This window comes from Mirounga leonina, unplaced genomic scaffold, assembly GCF_011800145.1.
Source record: "Mirounga leonina isolate KUSES-001 unplaced genomic scaffold, KU_Mleo_1.0 Mir_93, whole genome shotgun sequence".
Taxonomy (NCBI): Eukaryota; Metazoa; Chordata; class Mammalia; order Carnivora; family Phocidae; genus Mirounga; species Mirounga leonina.
Genome location: NW_023270854.1, coordinates 25,008,372 through 25,031,436, shown reverse-complemented (window position 1 = coordinate 25,031,436; position 23,065 = coordinate 25,008,372). Strand labels below are relative to the sequence as shown.

Below are 23,065 nucleotides of genomic sequence, written 5' to 3'. Positions count from 1 at the left end.
CGGAGGGCATGAAGACAAAGCATCAGCATCTGAGTGGGCTCGCTGGACAGGCTGAGAGGCAGGCCAAGGAAGGAGAAATCCCTGTTGCTGGCCTGTGTGACCTCAAGAAAGTTGTTTGGTCTTTCTGTTCATTCATTGTCCCTTTGGTATAATGGGGGAGATGATGGGCTTTTGCTGGAGCTGTGATAGGTTTTGGGGTATTCATCGGCAGGGAGCTTAGCGTCTTTGCCTGGAAGGATCCAGGGGAGCTCTGGTACCTCTGTTACCCTCCCTGGGGGTTGGATGTCACATTAGTGCTCCCTGCCCCGGGACTGGTCCCAGCACGCCCACCTGCACAAAGTCCTTCGTTCCCGAGGCAGGGCCTGTGTTGCCAGGCCTGAGGAAGGAAGGCATGCTTCTCCAGAGCTGTTTCCTCTGGGTGGGACAGACTGATCCTGCAGGCCTTGGGGAGGCAAGGCCAGGTGTCTGCTCTTCCTGCTTGCCGGGCCGGGATAGGATGCATGAACATGCCAACTTTTCAGTGCCTTTCTGTCTTTTCTGGTCCAGGTGTGGAAAAGGGAAGCTAGAAGATGGGGATGGCATCAACCTGAATGACATCGAGAAGGTCCTCCCAGCCTGGCAGGTAGGTGCAGGAACAGAGTCTCCAACCCCCCCAGCCAGGTCCTGATCCTCAGCCTGGGCAGAGCCTACCTGCTCTTTTGGCCCCTTGCTCTGGCAGTGGGAGATGGGCAGGGGTGGGCGCCTGCCGAGGTCCAGGGTGTCCCATGGTGATGCGTGTGGCAGCACGCTCTTGGCTATGCTATAGGCATCGGTGGCAGGCCTGACATCCCCCAGAGATGAAATGAGGCCATGCTCTGGCAACTCGGCGCACTTGGAAATTTTTTGTCCCTTGACCTGAAATCTCTGCAGGTGAGGCATCCTGCAGTGTGTTCCAGTGGGACTGGTGGGGCTGCTGGCATTTCCAGCGTGGTCGGGGCTATTTTTAGGCTTTTGAAAAGTGGAGTTGTCCTGCCAGCCTCCAGGTGTCCGCTGTGCTTGCTGATTTTATCGCCATTTGGGCTCCTTTCCCTGAATTGAGCCAGGCTCCGGGACAATAGGATCCACTCAGCAAAGAGAAAGCAGATCTGAGTCTTTAGATGCTTCTGGTGCAGAAATAGTAGGAATCTGCATCCGGGTACGGGGTTGGGACCTGCCACAACGGAGTGCGAGCCAGTCTCCTAGGTGACTGAGCCTGCTCTGACCCTGACCTGCCACCACACTCACCATGTCACCCTTTCCTTCTCTTCTGAATCTCATGCCACTTCACCTGCACCCATTCTCTTCCTGCTCCCTTTGTGCTTGTCCCATTTTGTGGGTTCAGTGTTCATGCCTTGGGCCCATTAATGAGAGACAATTGAATGTACAGTCAAGGTCTCAGCAATCTGAAGAGGATGTGCCTTGAGCTGGTTTTTCTTTGTTTCTTCTACTTGGCATTTATTGAGTTTCTTGGATCTGTAAGTTTATGGTTTTCATCAAATTTGGAAAAATTTTGGGCGCCTGGGTGGCTCAGATGGTTAAGCGTCTGCCTTCGGCTCAGGTCATGATCCCGGAGTCCTGGGATCGAGTCCCACATCGGGCTCCCCGCTCTGCGGGAAGTCTGCTTCTCCTTCTGCCTCTCTCTCTCTCTCTCATGAATAAGTAAATAAAATCTTAAAAAAAAAAAATTTTGGAAAAATTTCAGCTACCACCTCCTCCCACCACTGGGATTCCAATGATATGTCTGCTGTGTTTCTTCATATTTTCCCACTGCTCACCAAACTCTGCTTAATTTTTTTTTAAGTCTTTCTTCTCTGTGTGCTTCATTTTGGATAGTTTCCATTGCTATGTCTTCAGGTTCACTAGTCTTTTCTTGCAAAGCCTAACCTACCATTAATACTGTCCAGTATATTGTTCATTTTGGATGTTGTATTATTCGTGTCTAGAAGTTCACTTTGGATCTTTTTTCTCTCTCTTCCATTTCTCTCTTCTTCATGCCCATGCTTTCCCCAATCTTCTTGAGCATAAGAAATATATTTATAATAACTGTTTTAAGGTTCTTCTCTACTAATTCTGTCATCCATGTCATTTCAGTGTCTGTTTCTATTCATTGATTTTTCTCCGGATATAGGTCATATTTTTTTCTGCGTGCCTGGTGATTTTAGATTAGATGCCAGGTATTAGGAATTTTACATTGTTGGGTGCTGGATTTTTGTTGGTATTCATTTAAACATTTGGGGCATTGTTCTGGAGCACAGTTACGTTACTTCCGAAGAGTTTGATCTTTTCAAGGCTTGCTTTTAAAGCCTTATTAGGTGGAAGGCCTTTAGCCTAGGATACATCTTACTCTACTACTGAGTCAGTACCCTCTGAGATTGCTTCCGAATGGGAGTGTTTTTACCTCATCCACTGGAGACATAGACTATTTCTAGCCCTGTGTGATCTCAGGGGATTGTTCTGTCTATTCCTTTCAGGAAGCCTTCTACTGGCTCTGGAAGTTTCCCCAAGCTGCAGATTTCTGGATTTCTCTTCTCTGGTGCTCTGCCTTGCAAACTCTAGTTGCCTCAGACTCCCTGAATTTTGAACTCTTTCCCCATAACTCATTGAGACCACTTGGCTCTGTGTAGACTACTCCCCCTGTGTTGTAGACTGCAAATTCTCTTCCAGGTACCAGACTGGGGCACACGTAGGGCTCACCTCATTACAAAGGGGAATATGTGACCTTATGGTGGAGAAACCTGCCAGAGTCTAATCTGACCATATGATGGAGGTTAAGGTCATTAGCAACAGGACGGGTAGCCACCATGTGCTGCCTGGTGTGCAGCACAGAGAAACCCAACATCCTTTCTGAGGGGTTTCCTGCTAAGAAAGCACAGCTTGAGTCTGGTCACGAGGAAACAAATGTAAGGACCATTCCCTAAAATAGCTTGCATATGAAAGACAGGAAAAGACTGAGGAATCTTCCAGGTTGGAGGGGCCTAAAGAAGCAGACTGAATGCCACGTGTGTTCTTTGCTGAGATCCTGGACCAGAAGACTTTATCGGACAGTTGGAGAACGTGAATGGGGATCTGTGGGGCAAGGGGAGAGCAGTGTTGGTGTCCTGACTTGAAGGGCTACATGATGGCTATAGAGACAAGTGTCCTTGTTTTTCAGAAATACACAGTAGAGGATTTGAGGGATATGGGGCTTCCTGTCTGCAGCCTGTCCTCAAATGTTTAGAGAAACAAAAAATAATGGGTATGTAGATACACAGATGGAATGAAGAGCAAATGGTGAGCTTTAACAGTCAGGGGATCTGAGTGAGGAGCATAGGAAAGTTCTTTGTATTGTCCTTACAACTTTCCTGTAAGTTTGAGAGAAAAAAGAACCAGTATCCTCAGCCATGGTGTGTAGGTCAATGGCATGGAGTATCAGTGCATGAAACATCCTCTGGGTTGGATCTGTATTAAATTATCACCGTGAATATAAAGCTAGCTTTGGTGCAAACAATAAAAGGATAAAGTACTCAGAAATTACTGTTTTATTGCTCCATTCCTAAATGCCTACAGCATTCACTGTTGATAGAAAAAATCATTTGAGAGGCACAGATCCAGGTGAGGATCCAGATTCCCCCTTCCCTAGGTGAGGTGTTGACCCTTCGGTGGCCTTTGAGCCAGAAGCCTGGGACATCCGGGCTGGGAAACTAACAGGTCTGACCTCTTTCTCCTATTTGGCGCCTGTCTCCTAGCTCCCAGGGGAGCAGAGCAGAGTGGAGGGCCTTTCATTTCTGCTCAAAGGGCAGGAATAGCTGGGCCCCTGGCTAGGAGGGAGGCAGCAGAGCTCAGGGGTTAAGGGCTTGGTGTCTAGACCCCAGACATGGACTTTATGGAATCCTGGCCCTGCCACTGACTAAGCAAGGAATCAGGCTAATTACTTATTGTCACTCTGCCTCAGTTTCCTCCTGTGTAAAATGAAGGTAATGGCAATCTCTACTTCATAGGGGCGTTGGCGAAGATTGAGTACTGAGTTCATGTGAAGCATTGAGAACAATGCCTGGTGCGTAGCAGGTGCTCCCTCCCTCTGATGGTGGACTCCCATAGCCTGGTTACGAGGTGGGAGAGGGAGCAGTTCCCTGTACCCCACCCTGTGCACTTTTCCTAAGTGACCTCCCAGGCAGTGCAGAAAGATTGCACTAGAAGTCAGGAGAATCAAGCTGTAGACCTCTGCCCCAGAAGTGCTGTGTGACCTCCCCTCCCTGGGCCTCAGTTTACTCATTAGTAAAATGACCCAGTTGGACTAGATCACAGGTTTGCAAACTGAAGCTCCTGGGTTTTTCAGAGGTTCTTTGGGGGTGCTACTAGGGGTGGGGAGTAGGGAGGCTGGAGAAGCAGGCTCAGGGGCCCCTACTTGGGCTCACCCAGAACTGCTCCCCTGGTGTCTCTAAACCAGTCTACTGTGAATTATTTCATTTGAGGAAATGGTTCTACTACTAAACAAATGGTGAAAATCATCAGGCCAAGGCCCCCCTCAGGTTGCATATTCCATGTTTTCTCTCTTTCTTCCAGGGAGCAGTAAGTCAGCAAGCACTCCTGGTTCTCCGGGGCCGCGTCTGACACTTAAGCAGTTAGGGGCTGCTGGTAGTGGAGGTTTCCACTTCTCGTCTCCATGTGCAGTGTGGGTCCACACAGTAGCAGGGCTTTGATACTCATACACACACACCACTTTGAATCAGCTTTGCCCCCAGAAAACTCTCAGCAGATAGGCCCCTAAACCCATGGTACCGAACCTTGGCTGCACATCAGATCTGCCTGGGAAGCTTTTAAATCTACAGCTTTCTGGCCTTACCATAGACCCACTGCATGAATTATCTCCTGCCATATAATAAATAGTTTAACATCTAGCAGCTTAAAAAAACAGACATTTACCATCACACGTACATTCAGAGAGCCAGGAATCTGGGAACAGCTTGGCTGGGGGTTCTGGCTCAGGGGGTCTCTCCTGAAGTTGTAGTCAGGCCAATGGCCAGGGCTGTAGCCATCTGAAGGCTTGACTGGGGCTGGAGGGCCTCCTTCCGTCACGGCCCCCTCACACGGTTCCCTCAGTTCCACCTTGGTTGTTGGCAGAAGGCCTCAATTTCTTGCCATGTGGGCCTCTTCGTAAACTGCTGAGAGTCCTCACAACATGGCAGCAGGCTTCCTCCAAAGCAAGTGATCTGAGAGAGAGAGAGAGAGAGAGAGCATCCAACATAGAAGTCCCCATCTTTTATAACGTAATCTCAGAAGTGACATGCTATCACTCTACCACATGCCATATGTTGATTGCAAACACACCAACCCTGGTACACCGCAGAAGGGACTGCACAAAGGTGTGACTGTCGGGAGGCAGGGATCACTGGGGCTGGTGACCACACCTACTGAATCATATCCAGGAATCTGTATTTTTTAAAGCATCACAGGACATTCTGCAATTTTATCAAAATTATCAATAAGAGTTGAAATCCCAGAGTTACAGATGATAATGCTCATGACACCTCTTCTTGGGTGTTTGTACTTCATATGGGTACCACTAGGGCAGGGCTGACAGGCTTCCTGATCCCAAAGCAGAACTGTGATGGTAGAATTTGAGGCCCTAGGAGAGCACATTGGGATGATTTTTCCGAGTTTTCCTAGCATTCTTCAGAGCCCCTCACAGACAGGGCTGGCTGGCTGAGTTGTCCAGCTTTGGGTCCTCAGGGTCAGCTAGCCTAGCTATTGGCATTTGGGTTGGGACAAATCTTAACTGGATGAAAGTGTCTGATGCAATATAGGATATTCAGTGTTCCCGGTCTCAGCCACTGAACGCTGGTCACTGGGGACGGATGAGCAGCCATGGTGACCACCAGAAGTACTTCCAGATACACCAAGGAGACACTGTGCACCCAGTTGAAGACCACTGAAGGGGAGAGAAAGCCCACCCATAGCCTGGGCCCCCCCGCCAGCCCTCCCAGAGTCTTGGGCCTGAGCAGAGATGAGGGGGCTTCATACACTGTCTTTGACAAAAGTCAGAGTTTGAGGAGTAGAAAGAAACCTACACTGGTTAACTACGGTTAGTTAACCTCATCTACAGGTTAGTGGTTAACTTCAGTAGTTAACCGAATCTGAAGTTTTGCCTTCCTTGGTCTCAGTTACCTGAGGTCAACTGAGGTGCAGGAGCGATGAAGGTCAGTGACAGCCTAACCCGACGTCACCGGCCCCGCGTCCTTCACCTCACTTCCTGTCCTCGGGCAGGCACGTTACCACCTCACATCATCACAAGAGGGGTGAGTACAGTATAGTGAGATTTGGGGAGAGAGACCACATCCACAGAACTCTAATTACAGTATAATTGTTCTATCTTATTGTTGTTAACCTCTTACTGTGCCTGATTTGTGAATTAAACTTTAGCATAGTATGTATGTCCCGGAAAATAGAGAGAGTGTGTGTGTGTGTGTGTGTGTGTGCGTGCACACCCGCACGCACGGTTCAGTACTAACTGAGGTTTTAAGGTTTTAAAAGGTCTTGGAACATGTCCCCCGTGGATAAGAGGGGACTGCTGTATTGCCTCCCCTCCCCTACTGGGAGGCAAAAAGAAAGGAAAATAGGAGGATGAAGGGAGAGTTTGGCCTGAAGCCCATTGCCCACCTGCCTGCCATTTCTTCCACCCCAGAAGAAGAGAAGCATTAGGGCTGTACCCCACTCTGTCTCTCCAGCATCTCCTCACCCCATAGAGGCCCGAGGCACCATCCCTGACCCCTACCCTCCCTGTTCAGACTCCTTAGCGTCTAGGAGGCTTTGGGATTTGTCCCAGCGCCCCTATGCCTTGCTCAGGTCAGAGTCCTTGCAGGGGCAAGTCTGGGCCCTCTGCCTGCAGACTTCGCCTGTCTCCTCCGTGCTACTACAGAAGCTGTTCTCTGGGACTTGACTGCATGGCTGAGTATGGAGCATTGACCCCAGCGGCCCCCAGACTTAATGACTATTTCCAGGGAGCTCTGGCTTATCTCTCACTGGGAGTTGCACATGGGGTGCCCGTCACAGTGAGTGGTCCTAGGTAGGCGTGCCTCGGTCAGGTCAGATGCCGTCACCTGGGTACCTGGCCAAACTCCCCTCCAGTCAAAGCTGAGGACCCTTATCCCTGATTGATGGCCCTGCCTGGCTGTATTTCCACAGAGGCATCCTTGGGGATCCCTATTGCTGGGACCACTGGGGCCAAGTTCCTGGAAGCACCCAAGGACCTGGGAACAGGGCACACAGGTGCCCATGTCTTCCAGGTATAGTTCTTTACCCGTAAAAGGCATTTAGTTGGTTGATAAGGGCTGGTGCTGATGATATTGACGGTCGCCAAGGTCTCTCTGCCTATAGTGGTGGCTGAGGGTGTGGGTGATAGCCAGCAGCCACATCTTCGCATCCACGAACACTTGGCGGCCTCCAGTGAGCTCGGGCTAGCATTGTTCCCCCACACTGCTGATGGGGAGAGGGCAGCTGGAGGCTCTGAGCGTGGTGACACAGACTTGGGTCATCATCAGTCATGGTTCCAGGTGGTGAAGCCATGGAGCAGGGCCGAAGCTGAGACCCACACAGTTGGACCCAGGATGGAGTCCTGGGGGCCCCTCTGTTGGGAGCCGTGTGAAGGTGGACTGGGGTTAGCCGGCCTGCCACGAGGCCGGTGATGTGATCACTGCGGTGCCCATCGCCCGTTAACTGCTGCAGCATGGTCCCAGCTCAGCGGGGCCTGGTGCAGAGGCCAGGCAGGGACACTGGCTGCACCATGATCTGCTCCCACTAGAGGACACCAGCGCACCGCTCTGGAGGCTCAGTCTGGCTTTTGCAGTCGCAAGTCCCACGTCCCCAGCAGCCAAAGGTGTCCTGGCCTCCTTATTGGTGCTCAACATGCAAAATGTCAAAAAAAATGACCCAGGCCAATGCTCAGGCCCTTGCTGGCCAGAACAAGGGACAGGATGAGGTGGGAGCGGAGGTGGTCACACACAGGTGTTAGGGACATACCTGTTTGACCCAAATGTGCCCCACTGTGCAAAGGCCTGACATCCCTCCGGGGGGTCCTACCCCCTCCCCGGGAACACAGGGCTGCTCCTAGGACGGCACACCCCTTAAGCCTCCATCAGCCACATAGACAAGGAGGGTGCCTTCCCATGGAGTGAGGGGTGCAGGCAGCATTCCCCGCACCAGACTTGACCTGGGCCTGCAGGGGAGGTGCCCACTGGCGTGGGGCCTGGGGCCTTCCAGAGCGCTGGCTTCTGCCCTTGGAAGAACAGGCGCTGGCCGGCTGTATGAGGGCAAAGATGGAGCGCCATAATGCAGGCCAAGTTAAACCTGACTACGTGCATGTGAAGCCCAGGGAATAGACTCTGAAGAAGCCCGAGACCCCTGCCCAGACACCACCCAAGGCTCCTTCCCCCTCAGGTGTGGTCACTCGCTGAGCGGCTTCTCCCCCGCGTCCCCTCAGGTTCCAGAGCTCAGGGGACCACACAGCCTCAGGGCCCTGCGGAGAGGCTACCTCCCTCTTCCCCACGCGGCCCTGGATGCTTCTGTGTCTTGTACGTAACCCCAGTTGAGAGACGGTGGTCTTGAACTACCCTGCATCTTGCCCAAGGCTTTCTATAAGGACATATTTCGATCGTTTTTCTTGAATTCTGTCAGACAAACGTGAGGTCGGCCGCCTTTTGTCTGACAAGAGGAACTGCATAACCCAACTGATTTCCCTTTTTGCCTTCCTGTGAGGAAATTTTGAAACTGAATTCTGTGCCTGCCTGCAGTTAATTATGAGCTCACTGTGACCTGGTCAGGTCCCTCGCTTTGATCTTCTGGTGACTGACCTAGTTTGGTAGTAGACACTGTATAATCCCACCGTCGTGCAGTTGGCAGGGTACCCAGCTGGACACCCAGCATTACCGCGTCAGGCGGGATTTCGGGCCCCACGCGTGCTCCCTAGGTTCTCTCCCCTGAGGGGCCCAGCAGAGCCGGGGAAGGGGGAGTGGGAGTTCAGATCTCACGAGAGTGTCCACGGCAATCTCTTCACACGGGACCCACAGAGGGGACAGACCCGCTAAAGCAGGGGACAGGGAGGCGTGCGGTTAAGCACCCCATCCCCCTGCTTGGCCCCGAATAAGGACAGGATGAGAATCTCGCCCGCCCCACCCCTCTGAGGGACAAATGAGCTTTGAGAATGGAGAATGAAAATCACTGCTCTCCTGAATGATGACCAGCAGCCCCCCTCGCCCCCCACTGGGTGCCCTGAAGAATAAAACTGGTGGCCACTGCAAGAGCAGCCTTGCTCCTCCAGTAGGTGGCGCTGTTGCCGTTTGGAAACCGGGTTGGCGGGACTGGGCCCCCCTACTGGATTGAAGCTGCCGTAGCCCAGTTCCCAGCTATCCAGATGGGAAGGAGTGACTTTATTGTTCCCTAGAGCTATGCCAGCTCTGTTGCTAAGACTTCTGGAAATTTCTAGGATATGCTAACTCACAGGCATCAGGGTTATTAAAATAACCCAAGATGCTGAGGAACAGTCATGTGAAAACCAAGCCCTACCTGGAACCCCCAGGCCTGTCATCTTCCCCAAGCACTACTACTTCATGTCCCCTCTTGGTCTCACTGGAGGTACGGTCTGACTTCATTCACCCAGGCTAACAGTACTGACTGAGCACCTTTCTGGGGAGAGGCACTGTCTTAGCCATGAGGGACTGATTTAGAATGCAGGGGCTGGCTTCCTGTCCAGTGGACGGGGACATGGGATTCTCCCACTGTTCCTTCAGAGAGCATTCAACAACTGTACTGCCCAGTAGGCACACTGGAAACCTTTGCCGAGTGCTTTCCACGCTTTCGGAGCTGTGACAACGTTTCCTCTTTCTTATCTTGCTTATCCGCCCGCCGTCCCTGGGGAATGGGTTGTCTCTGGTCAGATGTCACCTTCTCAACAGGCCTTTTGAACACCTCGCCACCCCCCCTCCCTTATTCTTCTCCATTGCATTCATCATGTATTTGCTTTATTTATTTCGTGGTCTTCACTCTCCCATGAAATAGTCAGTGAATGACTGAATGAGGCCTGACTTGCTCCTGTCCCGGAGGGACTCACTCCCAGCACCCCAGTCCAGAGCCTGGGCCCCCTTCACAGGGGTTCGAGCACTGTCTGAGCTAGGGTCTGCATACCACCCTTTCTGAGTTCATGTAACGGCCCCATAGAGCAGAGGTATTACTGTTATCCCCGCCATGGGAGATATTAACGCAAATGCGAGAATTGAGATCAAATACTTTGCCCAGGTCACGTGGCTTATAGATGGGGGAGTGGAAACTGGAATTTAGGCAGCACAACTCCTCTGGCACCCCTTTGTAAGGAATGTTGATGAGGAGGAAGAGGTGCTGGAAAACCATTTTCTATATTCTAGGTGACCGTAGTCACGTACAGCAAGTTAAGGGTGAATGTCATTTCCTTAATAAGCAAAAACAAGAAAATGGATATCTTTTTTTTTCCTCTCCTGCTGAAGGCACTAAAAATGGAAAGAGAGAGAGGAGCCCCACGGACACCTTTGAAAGAGGAAGAGATACGGTTTTTACTTTTTTTTAAAAAATCAGTTTCTAATGCCCTCCCCCACAATCCCTGCTGACCCAAGACAGTACATCAGCTATCAAGGAGGAATGCTTACCTAGGAGATCCCCTCCCTCTGCCTCTCTGGCCACCTCCCCCCACTCCCCCCAGTGCTTCCTCCCTCAGGACAAAAATAGGTGCCCCATACAATAAAGGAGGATACCAGGAGTCCTTCATTCCATGGTTTCCTGTCGGAGGCCGCCAGGTAGCAAGGCCCATTGGGAATGGGGCAACATGCTCTGTGAGGCAAGCCTATTTTTATTTTTGTTGTTTGTGAGTCTTTTTACAAGAAGTCACCACTTGGGGGTGAAGACTTTTGCTGGTGACAGCTAGGGAAGTTCCTAGGGAGCAGGCTATGGCCAAGTCTGGAGTGGATTCCCACATGGTCTCAAGGAGCTGGGACAACAGGTAGCAAGTGCTTTCTGGCTCTAGGGGGCCCAGGGAACAACTGTCTCCCTTACCAAGCTGCTTCGATGATCCAGAACACGGCTAGGGTCTTCAACAGGGATGGCAAACTGGCACAGACCAAGTCCGGCCCTCCAGTCTGTTTCTGCAAATAAAGTTTTATTGGCACACAGTCCGCCAGCTGTTGGCTCCCTGTGGCTGTGTTTGGGCTACAGGGCAGAGCTGAGGAGTTACAGTGGGACCATACCGCCTGCAAAGCCTAAAGTATTTACTGTCTGGCCCCTTACAGAAAAAGTTTGTCAAACGCTGACCTAGAATATACAGAGTAAAAAGCTCTGAGAATTTTTTTTTTTTAATGTTAAAAAAAAAAAAAGCTGGCAAAAATCTGAGGTTCATTGAACTTCCAACATCTGAGAACCCTTCAGTCCCACACACAGAGCATTGTGAAATTCGCCAAAAATCATTCTCTTCCAGCTTCCATTTCTCCAGCTATAAAATGGGATCATACACCTGTTTGACTTACATCGCAAAGCTATCCCGAGGCCATCTCACAAACCAGGTTATATAATGACAGCTCTTTATAAACCGAAAAACTGCTCTACGTACATGAAATGACCTTACTAAGTAACACAGTGATAACTGGAAGCAAGGACAGAACCGCTGAGCTTAACAGTCAAGAAACGTGCTTGGGAAGCCTCCCACAGGGCCCTCCTGTGATCTGGGGAGCACGGGGGTGGAGATTGTGTTGAGTTTCCCCGGCTCCTTCTAAGACCGAGCTCTCAGAGAGCAACCGTCTGCCTGTGTAGGACTCAGGCTGAGCAGGACCTCACCAGCTGTGCCCTCCCCACTCCTTACACCTGCTGTGTCCTTACCGCCCCCCTGGCCCAGATCGCCCACCATCTTTCATGGCCCCGTTCACACTTTCCCTCCTTTGTGGAACTGTCCTCAATGAAGCAGATTGCCACAGGCCTCGGAGAGTTCTTGGACGTTGGAGGCCTTGATTCTAGACCAGTTGTGAGGTCCTCCAGTTGTTTCCTGCCTCTCCTTGTGTTTATGCTTCCTGGAGGAGGCAGACCTTGAACTGGACCGTGGGGGTGGCCAGGGAGGTTCTCTAGGGAGAAAAGAAAAGGTCTGGCATTCAGGGCTGTAGAAATAAGGTGCAGAAGCAGTAGAGGCTGTGGAGAATGGGGGTGTCCAGGAACCAGAAGGGGCATTTTTGTAAGTAGAGAGAGCCATTGGTATGGGTCCTTGAGGCCTTGGGACTTGACCAAATAAGGACTCAGTCAAATGCTCTTGAGCAGCAAAATGCATGATGGAAAGAGGATTTAGGAAGCCAAGGGCTAGGGCCTGACCAATCCTTGTTTTCTTGGGACCTATAGGGAATTCCTAGGACCATACACATCTTCCCTCAGTGGCCAGGAAAGGAATTTTTGTGACTTCATTAGAGACAGGCCAGTGTCCCTTAAAAACAGGACTGGCCCCCAGTAGACAGGTCATCTTGTCCATGCCCTGCTTTGGGCCAGACCACGTCCAGAATCCTTTGCTGAGTGCCTGTGGGCTTGATCAGTCAGGTGGGAGGGAGCACCTGGGGGCGAGGGTGGCGAGCCCAAGTAAGGCCAGACTAAACGCTACCTCCACCAAGAACACAGCTGGGCCCAGGCCATCTCACAAAGAACAAGAGCTATCCCAACCAGCCCAGCTCGGGAGTGGCGTGGGCTTGGGATGAGGAGGCCAGCAGAGGTGCCAGAGTTGTGAGTAGGCCCTAAGCTGGCCTATGGGGGCCCTGGCTACCAATGCTCAGAGACTCCTGCACGTGCCCACCCACCCACCAGTGATGCAGCGTTCCTGCCTGGAGAGGCCCCGAAGCACAGGATGAATGGCATCACCCCACCTGCAGCCCCACCAACCATTCCAGGGCTGGCCTAACACCTCCAGCCATCTTGGTGATGCCCTGGTGACTTGAGCCAGTCCTGGTTAGACCAGGCTGCATTCTGGTCCAGCACCTTTCCTCCTCTGTCCTTGGCCCGTGCAAGGAGCAGCTGAGGCTAGAGGAAGAGGAAGGTGTTGCTAAGGGTGTGAAGCATCCATTATTCCTTTATTAGCCAGTGTGCCATTTCTGGTCGCGTTCCCCTTCCTGGCGGCGGTGAGCTTGGGGGCGGAGAAGCCCAGTTATTTTCGTTTACCCCAGCTTCTCACTGGGAGTAGTCAGAGGCTGCAGGCAGAGGGGGTGGGGGCGGACGGGGCTACGTGCTCTCCAGCAGGCGTTTGTGAATGGGCCCCAGCTCCCAGGCCACCCGACGGCAGGCTCCCCGCCCCCCCACCCCCAGGACGCGCTGACTCTCACTGGCTGGACATCGTCATTTCTAGCTTTGCAATGGCCAGGCAGGAGGAAGCTTTCTTCTGGCCCAAGAACAATACCAGGGTCAGCCCGGGGACCTCCCTCCTACACCCTCTTCCTTCCATTGTGAGCTGCTATACAATCCCAGGCTGCTCGGCTCTGCACAGCCTGGGGGCGGGAGGACTTGCCCAGGAGAGATTAGCAATGTGGGTGACACCTCTAGTCGTCTGCCTCCACTTCCCAGGCTGGGCCAGGGTTCTGGAGGCAGCAGATGGACAGACAGACCAAGCATGTGTGAGTAGCTGTCGAATCCCTCTGCTTTGCAAGGGGCTGCTAGCAGGGTGAGGCCATGTCAAGGCCGCAAAGGCCTACTTAGACCTTCTGCCCATCAGCCCATTATACAGACAAGGAAAGTGAGACCCAGAAAGGTAAAGGTTTTACCCAACTTCTTATTGGCCTGCTTAAAAATTCTTCACTGATTCCCTTGGCCTATGAGAAAACCGCAGACTTCCCTTTCTGCCTGGTATCCGCCAGCTTTCCAGGCTTCTCTCCTGTCACTCCCCAACTTGTGCTTTAGCCTTGTGACTAACTAATAGGCCCTTGATCCAGCAGCACTGGTCCCCCTGCCATAAATGTCCTTCCTGCTTCATTTGCCTCCCTGCCGTATCCCTGTTCTTCAAAGACTCTGCCTGCAGGTCACCTCCTCTGTGCACCCCTCCCTGACAGGCATTTCCTTGTTGATTCACCTGGGCTTCTCCAGCACTTAATATAGACGTACAGAAGGGCTGCCCCCCTCCTTGTCATTGGTAAGCACGTGTGTGTCCCACATGTCCCCCTACAACACACACTCCGGATCCTAAAGGCTGAAAACATCTCATTTGCCTTTGCAACATTTACGGCAGGGGTTCTCCAAGTGGGGTCCTCAGACTAGCTGCATTAGTATCACCTGGGAACGTGCTAGAGGTGCAAATTCTTGGGGCTCCCTTCTCTTTCACTGAACCAGAAACTCTGGGGGTGGGGCTCAGCGATCTGTATGTTACCATCCCAACAGGTGATTCTGATGCCTGCTCCCATCTGAGAACCAGCACCTTAGGACCTACTTGCAGGCAGCTGGCTCTTAATTATTTCTTCTATTCTCGCTCTTTTTTCTTGTCTTTTTAAATGGAGATATATTTGACATACAATGCTGTGTGAGTTTAAGGTGTGTGACATATCGATTTTATATGTTTATGTTGCCGTTTACATTGTGTGGCTCACCCCACCTCCCTGGCATCACGGAGTTATCACTTCTTCTAGTGTTGGGAACAGTTGAGATCTGGTCTCCTAGCAAGTGTGATATTTATAGTACAGATTTGTTGTCTATCTTCATAATTTCTTGATAGTGTCATGAATAATTGACATCACCCATCCCCTTCTATTTGCTGCCAAAATCTTTGGTTGTTTGTTTGTTCTTTATCATTATTTTGCTCCAATGAAGGACAAAGAATCTTGCCCTCTTGGACAACCAAGGGTATGGATTTGCAGAGGGTTGAGTGATTCAAGATTGACACAGTGCCCCAGACTCCAGCACCTGATCCTGTCACTGGCCATACCCCAGATGGATGACCCATTGGCCCCGACAGTCCCGGGTGAGCCCCTGCAGGTTACCTTCCCACCTATGAAAGGTAGAAACCTCAGGAGAGTCCCCAGGGACACTGCACACTTGCAGGGGATCAAGGCCACCCCCTGGGGTGAAGATATGGGGGCAGCTTGTGTTTTCAGAGATGACTAGAACCCCTGAGCTCTTCTCGTCGGATCCCATTGCTGCACGTGGAGCTGATTTGCCCACCCAGTGTGTTGGGTGACGGCTGGTGTTGAAGGGAGTTTGTCCCTGAGCTCAGAGACTCTGTCGGCAGCAGGCAGTGACCCTGACGCATTCTTGGTGGCAGGAGGAAGCTGACCTGGGGATAAAACAACAAACACTAACTTCTGCCTACAAAGGGAGTAATCAAAAGTTGCTACTAAATAGACTATAAATAATAACAGTACTGTAATTGCAGGCCTAGCCAAACAGACTATGGGAAGGCCAAACATTGAGATCGTGTCCGGAAAACAGCCCTGGCCTTTCCCTCTGAGGTTCAGTGTTCTAACTTTTGGAGCAGAGGGACTGAGGAGGCCAGAGCCCTGACCCAGAGACAGGTGATCATGCCCCACCTCTGAACCTCATTGTCCACTCCCTGTGAAATAGGGGTGAAGCCTGTGGCACCCTCTGGGCCCAACCCTGTGACTCTCCTTACCCACGTGCTTTATCACTCCCTCTACATAATTTTCTTATTTCTTTCTTTTTTTTTTTTTTTAGATTTTATTTGAGAGAGAGAGAGAGAGCACATGAGAGGGGGGAGGGTCAGAGGGAAAAGCAGACTCCCCGCTGAGCAGGGAGCCTGATGCGGGACTCGATCCCGGGACTCCAGGATCATGACCTGAGCCGAAGGCAGTCGTTTAACCGAGCCACCCAGGCGCCCCAATTTTCTTATTTTCATCTTGATGATTTGAAGAATAAGTTGTGGACATGATGTCACTTTACCCCTAAATACCTCCATGTGTTTTCCTAAAAACAGAGGCAATTCCCTTACATAATTGGAGTTTCAGGGTCAAAATCAGGAAGTCAACATTGATAGAGTCCTATTACATAATCTACAGACCTTGTTTCCATTTTGCAGTTGTCCGGTAATTGCCTAGCTAAAGAAAAAGTAATGTTTGGTTGTGTTTTCAGACTTAGAACTCAGCAGAAAGTCACACTTTGCTTTTCATCGTCATGTCTTGTGAGATTCCTCTATCTTTCTTTCATGATCTTGACATTTTTTTGAAGAGGACAGACCCGTTATTTTGTAGAATGTCTATCGAGTTGGGTTTGTCTGATGTCTCCTCGTGATTAAATGTATGCACTTTTGAAAGGAATGCCACAGAAGAGGCTCAGTGTCCTCAGTGCAGGGTATCAAGAGGCACAAGATGTTGATTGGGTGACTGGGACACAGACCACCTGTTCAGGTGGAAACTTCTAGAAAGTTACTACATTCCCCTTTATAATTAAGAACTGTCTCACAGGGAGATATTTGAGACAGTGTCAATATACTGTTTCTGATAATACTTTTACCCATTCGCTTTAGCATTCATTGATAATTCTTGCCTAAAATAGCATCATGTTTGCTGGCAAATGGTGACTTTTCTAATTCCATCTACATATTTTAGTTGACTTCCTACTGTAAGGAAGATCATTCCTTTCTCTATTTATTCATTCATTCTTTCATCATTCATTTATTAAATGTCTTGGCTTATAGATTTTTACATTTCTGGTTATAATTCATGACTATCTGATGTCTAATGGTTGGAGATTTGATGAGCGGGAGCCCCTTCAGATCACTTCTGTGTATTTCTGAAATGCCCTAAATGATTATTCTTTGAATACTTCCTCACTTGCTGGCACAAGAAGTGGTTCCAGGTTTATTGGGTACTTTCTCTGCCCAGCCCTGGGATCCATTACCCATGGCACCCAGTTACTTCTTAGCGGACGGTTTTTAGAAACCCAGATCCAGGTGTTAGGTGAGCTCACTGCGACTGAATCCCCTGTCTTTTGATCCATTTCTCTCTCCCATTTTCTGAGTCCCCAGATCAGAGCTTCTCCAGAAAATAAAATCTCTTGCCTGGAGGTGAGGATAGAAGGATATTGCATGGCTGTGTGGGGTGGGGAAAGACACCTGGGGGGAGTCCATATCCAGACTCTTCTCTCAGCACCTGAACCCTGCCTTTTGTGGTCCCTGGTCCCTCCGAGCTCTGAGCTCCCTGGGCGTTTGGCACATTTCTCTTTCGTGTTCCCCTCTGCTGAGTTACCCACCACTCCACTCACGTTCTGTCGTCTTAACTTGGTGGAAATCTCTTTGCTCATTCTCTGTGTTTTTATAGGTTTACAGCCTTTTTTATTATTATTATTAATTAGAGAGGAAAATTTGAAATGAGTGCATGTAGTCAATCTACCATGAGAGTCAGAAGTCCAGTTGGTTGGATTTAAGTCATCAGGGAGAGAGGGAGATCGTTGAAGGGGACACTGAGCTTCACATAGTTGTCGGGAGCAGATGTTTGTGTCTGGGAGTAGAGGGATGAAGTGACCCGTCCTCTGAATCTATGCAGGAGGACCAGTATGTGCCAGAGGCCCTGGGCACGTATCATTGGGATCAGAATATAAAGGGGGGGGGGCAGCAGGATGTACCTGAATGCCAATAAATAGATTCTTTTCTTTCCTGTTGTTCAAAGAACTCTGGGAGGGGACACACACACAACACACACACACACACACCAACTGTCTGAGGTGCCTGAGAAAATCTGCTTGGATTCAGACCTTACAGAGAGGCTTACTCTCACCTGAGAGCCAAGAGCCATCAGGACAAATGCTCTCTCCATGGAGGACCCAAGAATAAGTCTCTCTTGCCTAGCCATGTAGGATTCCAGCTGTAGGATTCCAGCCACACCCTGCCTTGCTGTCCATTGCCTAGTGGGAAAGACTTTCCTCCAGCGAGTCTCCAGGTCCTTGGGAGCAAGGCTGTTGTCCAGCACTGCACCTGGGCCAGTGTTGGACACAGGGTGGGAGCTCAGAAAGTCACAGAACCATAGATAGTTGCTAAATGCCAGAGCAAATGTGTGAGCCAGCTATGCCAAGGAGGGGAGCAAAGCAGCCTCTTACCCTGAAAACTTGCAGGTCATTGCTGGGCTGTCTCCTTCTACAGCTGTCTGAGTCTCTCCCCTTTGGCATTACTAAGAAACCTGACCCCCCAACCCCCAGTGGTAGACTGGCTCCAGAAGCCCTCCCATAAAGTACAAGCTGTCCCTTCCTTTTGCCAATTCGCATTTCAACAATCCACGCATTCTGCAGTTCCTGAAAACCATTTATGTAGAACTTCTGGTAGCTTTAATCTCCTTACTTGGGAGTTCCCGCTCATTTCTGGAAATGGTGAAATAAGCAAGTATGCCCTTAAGGGCAGGCAGGTTAGGTGTGCTGGCATAACTAGCTTGTACCCTCGTGATAAAGGGCAGCACCCCAAAGAGCCGACCCTGGTGGACGGTGGGCTATTCTGTGTGCTGTTCTCATCTCGGGAACACAGAGCCCTGAAAGGCAAGGACTCTGGGTACATCCTTTTACCTGGAAGCGCTCCATTTCCAGCTGATCACTGGCAGGGATCCGTTCTGTGGACAGGTTGTCACCTCGGGGCCCCGTGAGCAGGATAAAGCTGGAGCGTACTTGGAATGGGGCTGGTGGTGGGGGCAGGGTCAGATATGGGCAGGCCCAGGAGTAGGGGACACCAAGAATGACTACCAAGACGCACTGAGAGAATGCAAGCCACTTGGCTGCCTCAGCCTGCTGCCCGGGGCAAGGAGCAGCCCGTGTTGGTCAGTGGGGCAGGAGTTGAAATCTGTCCCTGGGCATCCAGCTTGGAGACCAGCTAGTCAATTCATTCTTAGATCCATTCTAAGCCATGAGGAAAGCATTCTGAACACATCATGCTCCCCAAGGAAACAAAGGTCCCCCATGGGGAAGGGCTGCACCCAAGGGCATGCAGCCCACCCAACGACAGATTTGGGGCCCCAGATCCACAGGTCACTGCTCTTTCCCACACATCCTGCAGTTTCATTTAGGATGAATTCTCATGATTGGTCCTTGTAGAAGGCTCACAGGATATCTGTTTAATAATTCAGTCTGGAATTTCACTAGGGATCCGATTCAATAGGTATATTTGAAAAGGCCTCATCGCTAAACTGCACATAAAACATTCTGTAGAAAGGAAATTCGAAATCCCACCTGCAGCGGGCTCTGCATCTCCCACACCCAGCCCCAGCCCAGCAAGGCCATCGGAATGGCCAACAGCAGCCCTGATCCCACACGGTGCTCCCTGAGGCCTGATGCTCAGCCCTGCTGGGTCCAGGGCATGGAGAGACGGAGGGCTGGCCACAAGGATGCAGTGAACTGGGCCTCTGTAAACACCGTGGAGGAGAAGGATTTTCTGCCGTGGCATCTGGACATCCCATGTCACGTCCCCGCTTTGGTCCCTGTTCTAAATACTGAGCCATGGGGCCGGCGTCTGAGTCCTTTTTTAGCCCCTAAAGAAGTGGAAAGTGTTCTAGTACATGGACCAGCCTGCCACTGACCAGACTGGCCATGTGTGCAAATTAGAAAGAGAAGCTCCTTCCTCACGCTCGACAGCCTCTGCCCAAAATTGTCAGAAACCATCCAAATCCACGGTGACTGGGGTGAGGACCATCTCCTGGAGTAGCACAGAGCAGGTGTCGGCCGCAGGCTGTTCTTTTTTTTTTTTTTTTTTTTTAAAGATTTTATTTATTTGAGAGAGAGACACAGCGAGAGAGGGAACACAAGCAGGGGGAGTGGGAGAGGGAGAAGCAGGCTCCCCGCTCTGCTCGATCCTAGGACCCTGGGATCATGACCTGAGCCGAAGGCAGACGCTCAACCAACTGAGCCACCCAGGCGCCCCCGCAGGCTGTTCTTTTTAAGCAAATGTCACAAACGGGCTTGAGTTGAATACCTAGGCCACTAGTTCATGTTATAGAAGGCCAGGCTTTGAGTTTAGAGTATTTCCAGCAAAAGAGAATCCCCCTTGGAGATTAATATCTAACAGCCCGGAAGGCTGAGTAACCCATTCTATTTCTTCGGGTGAAAGGAGTCACAAGGCCATAGCAGGATATAGATTATGAGACCTGAAAGGACCCTAATGTCATTGGAGGCAGCTCCTTTCATTTTGCAACTGGGAACACTGAGGCCCGCACAGACATCCCTGCCCTGAGCACAGGGCTCTGCCCCTCCCCAGTACGGGGGTGAGGAGCTGAATTCTAGAGGCTGTTGTGAGTCAGAGGTCCTCGTACCCGAGAGACCCCTGCAGTCCGGGAAGGGCTGGATGCAGAGATAATGTGCAAAGAAGAAAAGCTGCTACCAGATTCCCCAAGTTCTTCCAAGCCCACAATGAGACCCTAGCACATGACCTCGTTCACCTGCTCTGGTCACCAATCACGTGCTCAGCATTGGATTCTTCTTACGGCAACGTAAGTGAGCCTCGATGATGCGGGCCAGTTGGGGGGGATTCTGATTTTAAGGAATTTATTGCAAAGACCCTCAGCAAAGTTGGCCATCAGAAGCAGGCATTCTGAAAGCAGATCCTTCCTGGTCCTCGCCCATACACCCTATACCCAGCCCAGCCAGGGCCTAGCGGCTGGTCAGGGGCTGCTCACGTGAGGGGCAGTTGTCCCTCTTCCAAGTGTCCCGATGCACCTGCATACGCATGTACACACACTCTCTCTCAACATGCTAAAAATGTTGGGAACAATTCATCCTCGTTCTTGACCTATGACCTCCAGGGCAGCTCGGTGGCCTCTGGATCATTGTATTTTGCTTCAGAGAGTACCCTCCAGGTCAAAGCAGAAACATGTGCTTGGCAAGAAAAGAGAAGATGTTCCTTTATGTGGCCTTTCCTGGCAGCAAGAAAAGGGACATTGTTCCAGCAGGCTGGCGTGTGGTGTGGTCAAGGAAATGCATCATACCCCTCAGCAAGGCCCTTTCAGGACAACCCAAAGGGCAGCAGCACCAGCAGCTGGCCACGTGGGCCAGGTTGGTCGCTCAGGTTGGGCAACCGGCACAGGATGTCCATGCACAGGAAAACCTGATTGGTGGAAGACAGACGGGTGGACAGACTGCACCCGCAGATGAGGACTGGGGAGGAACCTTGCTGGGTCACTGGGGACCCTGGGCCGGGGGACCTCTCCGTCCCTCAAGAAGAGAGATGCCTCAAAGACCTTGGGATGATTCAGAGACAGATGTTAGTAACTGAAAAGAACAACTTCTTTCGGTCCTGCGATTAGCATGGTGGGGAAACCAAAGCACCCCTCTGCAAAGCTGAGTAGACCTTATTTCAAGGTCTCTGGAATGAGGCATTGCATCCCTCCTCTCATTCCTTGCTGCATGTTAGAGTTGGCTGGGGAGCTCTTTAAAAATATCCATGCCTGGACCCCAACACCGGCAGATCAGAATCTCTGGGTGATGGGTCCTGGGCACCTGTCACCTTTAAAGCTCCCCAGGTAAATCTAATGTGCAGCCAGGGCCAAGACCCTCTGTGCTCAGGTCTTAGGGATTTCTTACATTGTGCCATCCTGGAAGGTGTTTGCACCAGAGAAAAGCAAGGGGTTGGCCAGGATTTGATCCAAACTTATAAAATATTAGCATAGTAACCTCTGCCTTCTTGATATTAATTACATTCTGCCTGGCTTAATACTCCTTCATTTTCGATCTGTCTTGCAAGGATGTACTATTCCTTCAGAACTGGGACTGTGTGTTATTCGCCATTTCTCACCGATGATGCCCTATCCCCCCAACCCCCCTCGCATCCTTCACCAAAACCAGCCGATTTTATTCTTAGATATTCATAGACCCTCCTCCTATCCCTCTGCCATTTCCCTGATCCTTACATTAGCCATTGGCATCTCTTGGCCATTGGGACATCTTCTTAACTGCTCTGCCCTGTGCTGCACTTGAATCCCCTTGAATCTGTCCTCCACACCACGTCCAGCACGATCCACAAAGTATACAAATCTAGCTGTTTTACTAATGTGCCTTTCCTTGCTTCCCCATCACACGTAGGATGTAGCTCCTGCCCTGTAAGGCCTCCCCCATCCAGCCCCTGCTCTCCTTCCAGCCTTGGATCCCGCACTTTCCCTATCATGCCCCCTATGTGACAGCCACACCGACTTGTTGTGGGGCCCTGAATACAGAAGGGCCAGGCCTCCGTCTTTGGCTGGCATTGGATTGGCAATGCTGAGAAGACCCCGAGCAGGTAGTGAACCCACTCACAGTGGCTCTTTTTCTTCTCCCTTTACTCATATCTAGAGTAGGGATGTTAAAATCTATGCCCTACCTGCCACTGTCTCAGGAGGACAATCTAGAGAGACGATCATTGAGAAAGTCCTTGGACAACTGTGAGGCGCTAGTCAAATCTAAGAGCTTCTACGAGGACATGAAGACATAGGTATTGCATGGCAGTTCACTGGGGCCCATTGGGAGTCATTCGCACGGAACACTGTGCACGTGCTGGTGAGCAGGGCAGGAGTGTTGGTGGCGACACCGGCCTCTTCCCTTAGTGTTTTCATAAAGGGAATCGGGTGAAGGAAATGTCTTGGAATAGACAATCTTCCTAAACTCCCCCGAAATAACTTCAGTGGAAACAATTGTGGTACCGTCCACTGCACAGTTATTGTTCCAATCTACCACAACATGGGAAAAATCTCCCGGCATTTCCAACTCAACTGGGAATCAACTTGACTTCCAGAGGCTTGGAAACAAAGGGATTGTGCTCAAGGGCTGCTCTGGGTCTTCATGGCCTACTGGAGCTGAGGAAAATCCCAGGGCTTGTACACGGTTTAGCTTTTCCTCTCCACTTCCCTTTGGGAGTCTTGTTTGCTAGAGACCTTTGTATTTTCCCATAGATAACTTTTGGGGGTCATGACCAAAAGACTTTATTACAACAATACTCGAGATTCTAGATTTCCTTCCAGTCAGTTCTATAGCACAGCATTGCAGATTTGAGACCTCAGAATGCTCTTGCCCACACCCACCAAATGGAATTAATAGAATAGAATAGAATAGAATAGAATAGAATAGAATAGAATAGAATAGAATAGAATAGAAT

General features: G+C 50.7%; 1 protein-coding gene across 8 annotated transcripts in view; it reads left to right on the top strand.

The window, feature by feature from the left end:
• The window catches only part of CTIF (cap binding complex dependent translation initiation factor), a 290,106-nt gene that overhangs the window by 114,667 nt on the left and 152,374 nt on the right, over positions 1-23,065 (top strand). For all 8 annotated transcript variants that reach the window (XM_034995952.1, XM_034995950.1, XM_034995949.1 and 5 more), the window contains one exon: positions 547-622. In XM_034995952.1, the coding sequence (XP_034851843.1) occupies positions 547-622 (76 nt within the window). The remainder of the gene's footprint in view (positions 1-546; positions 623-23,065) is intronic.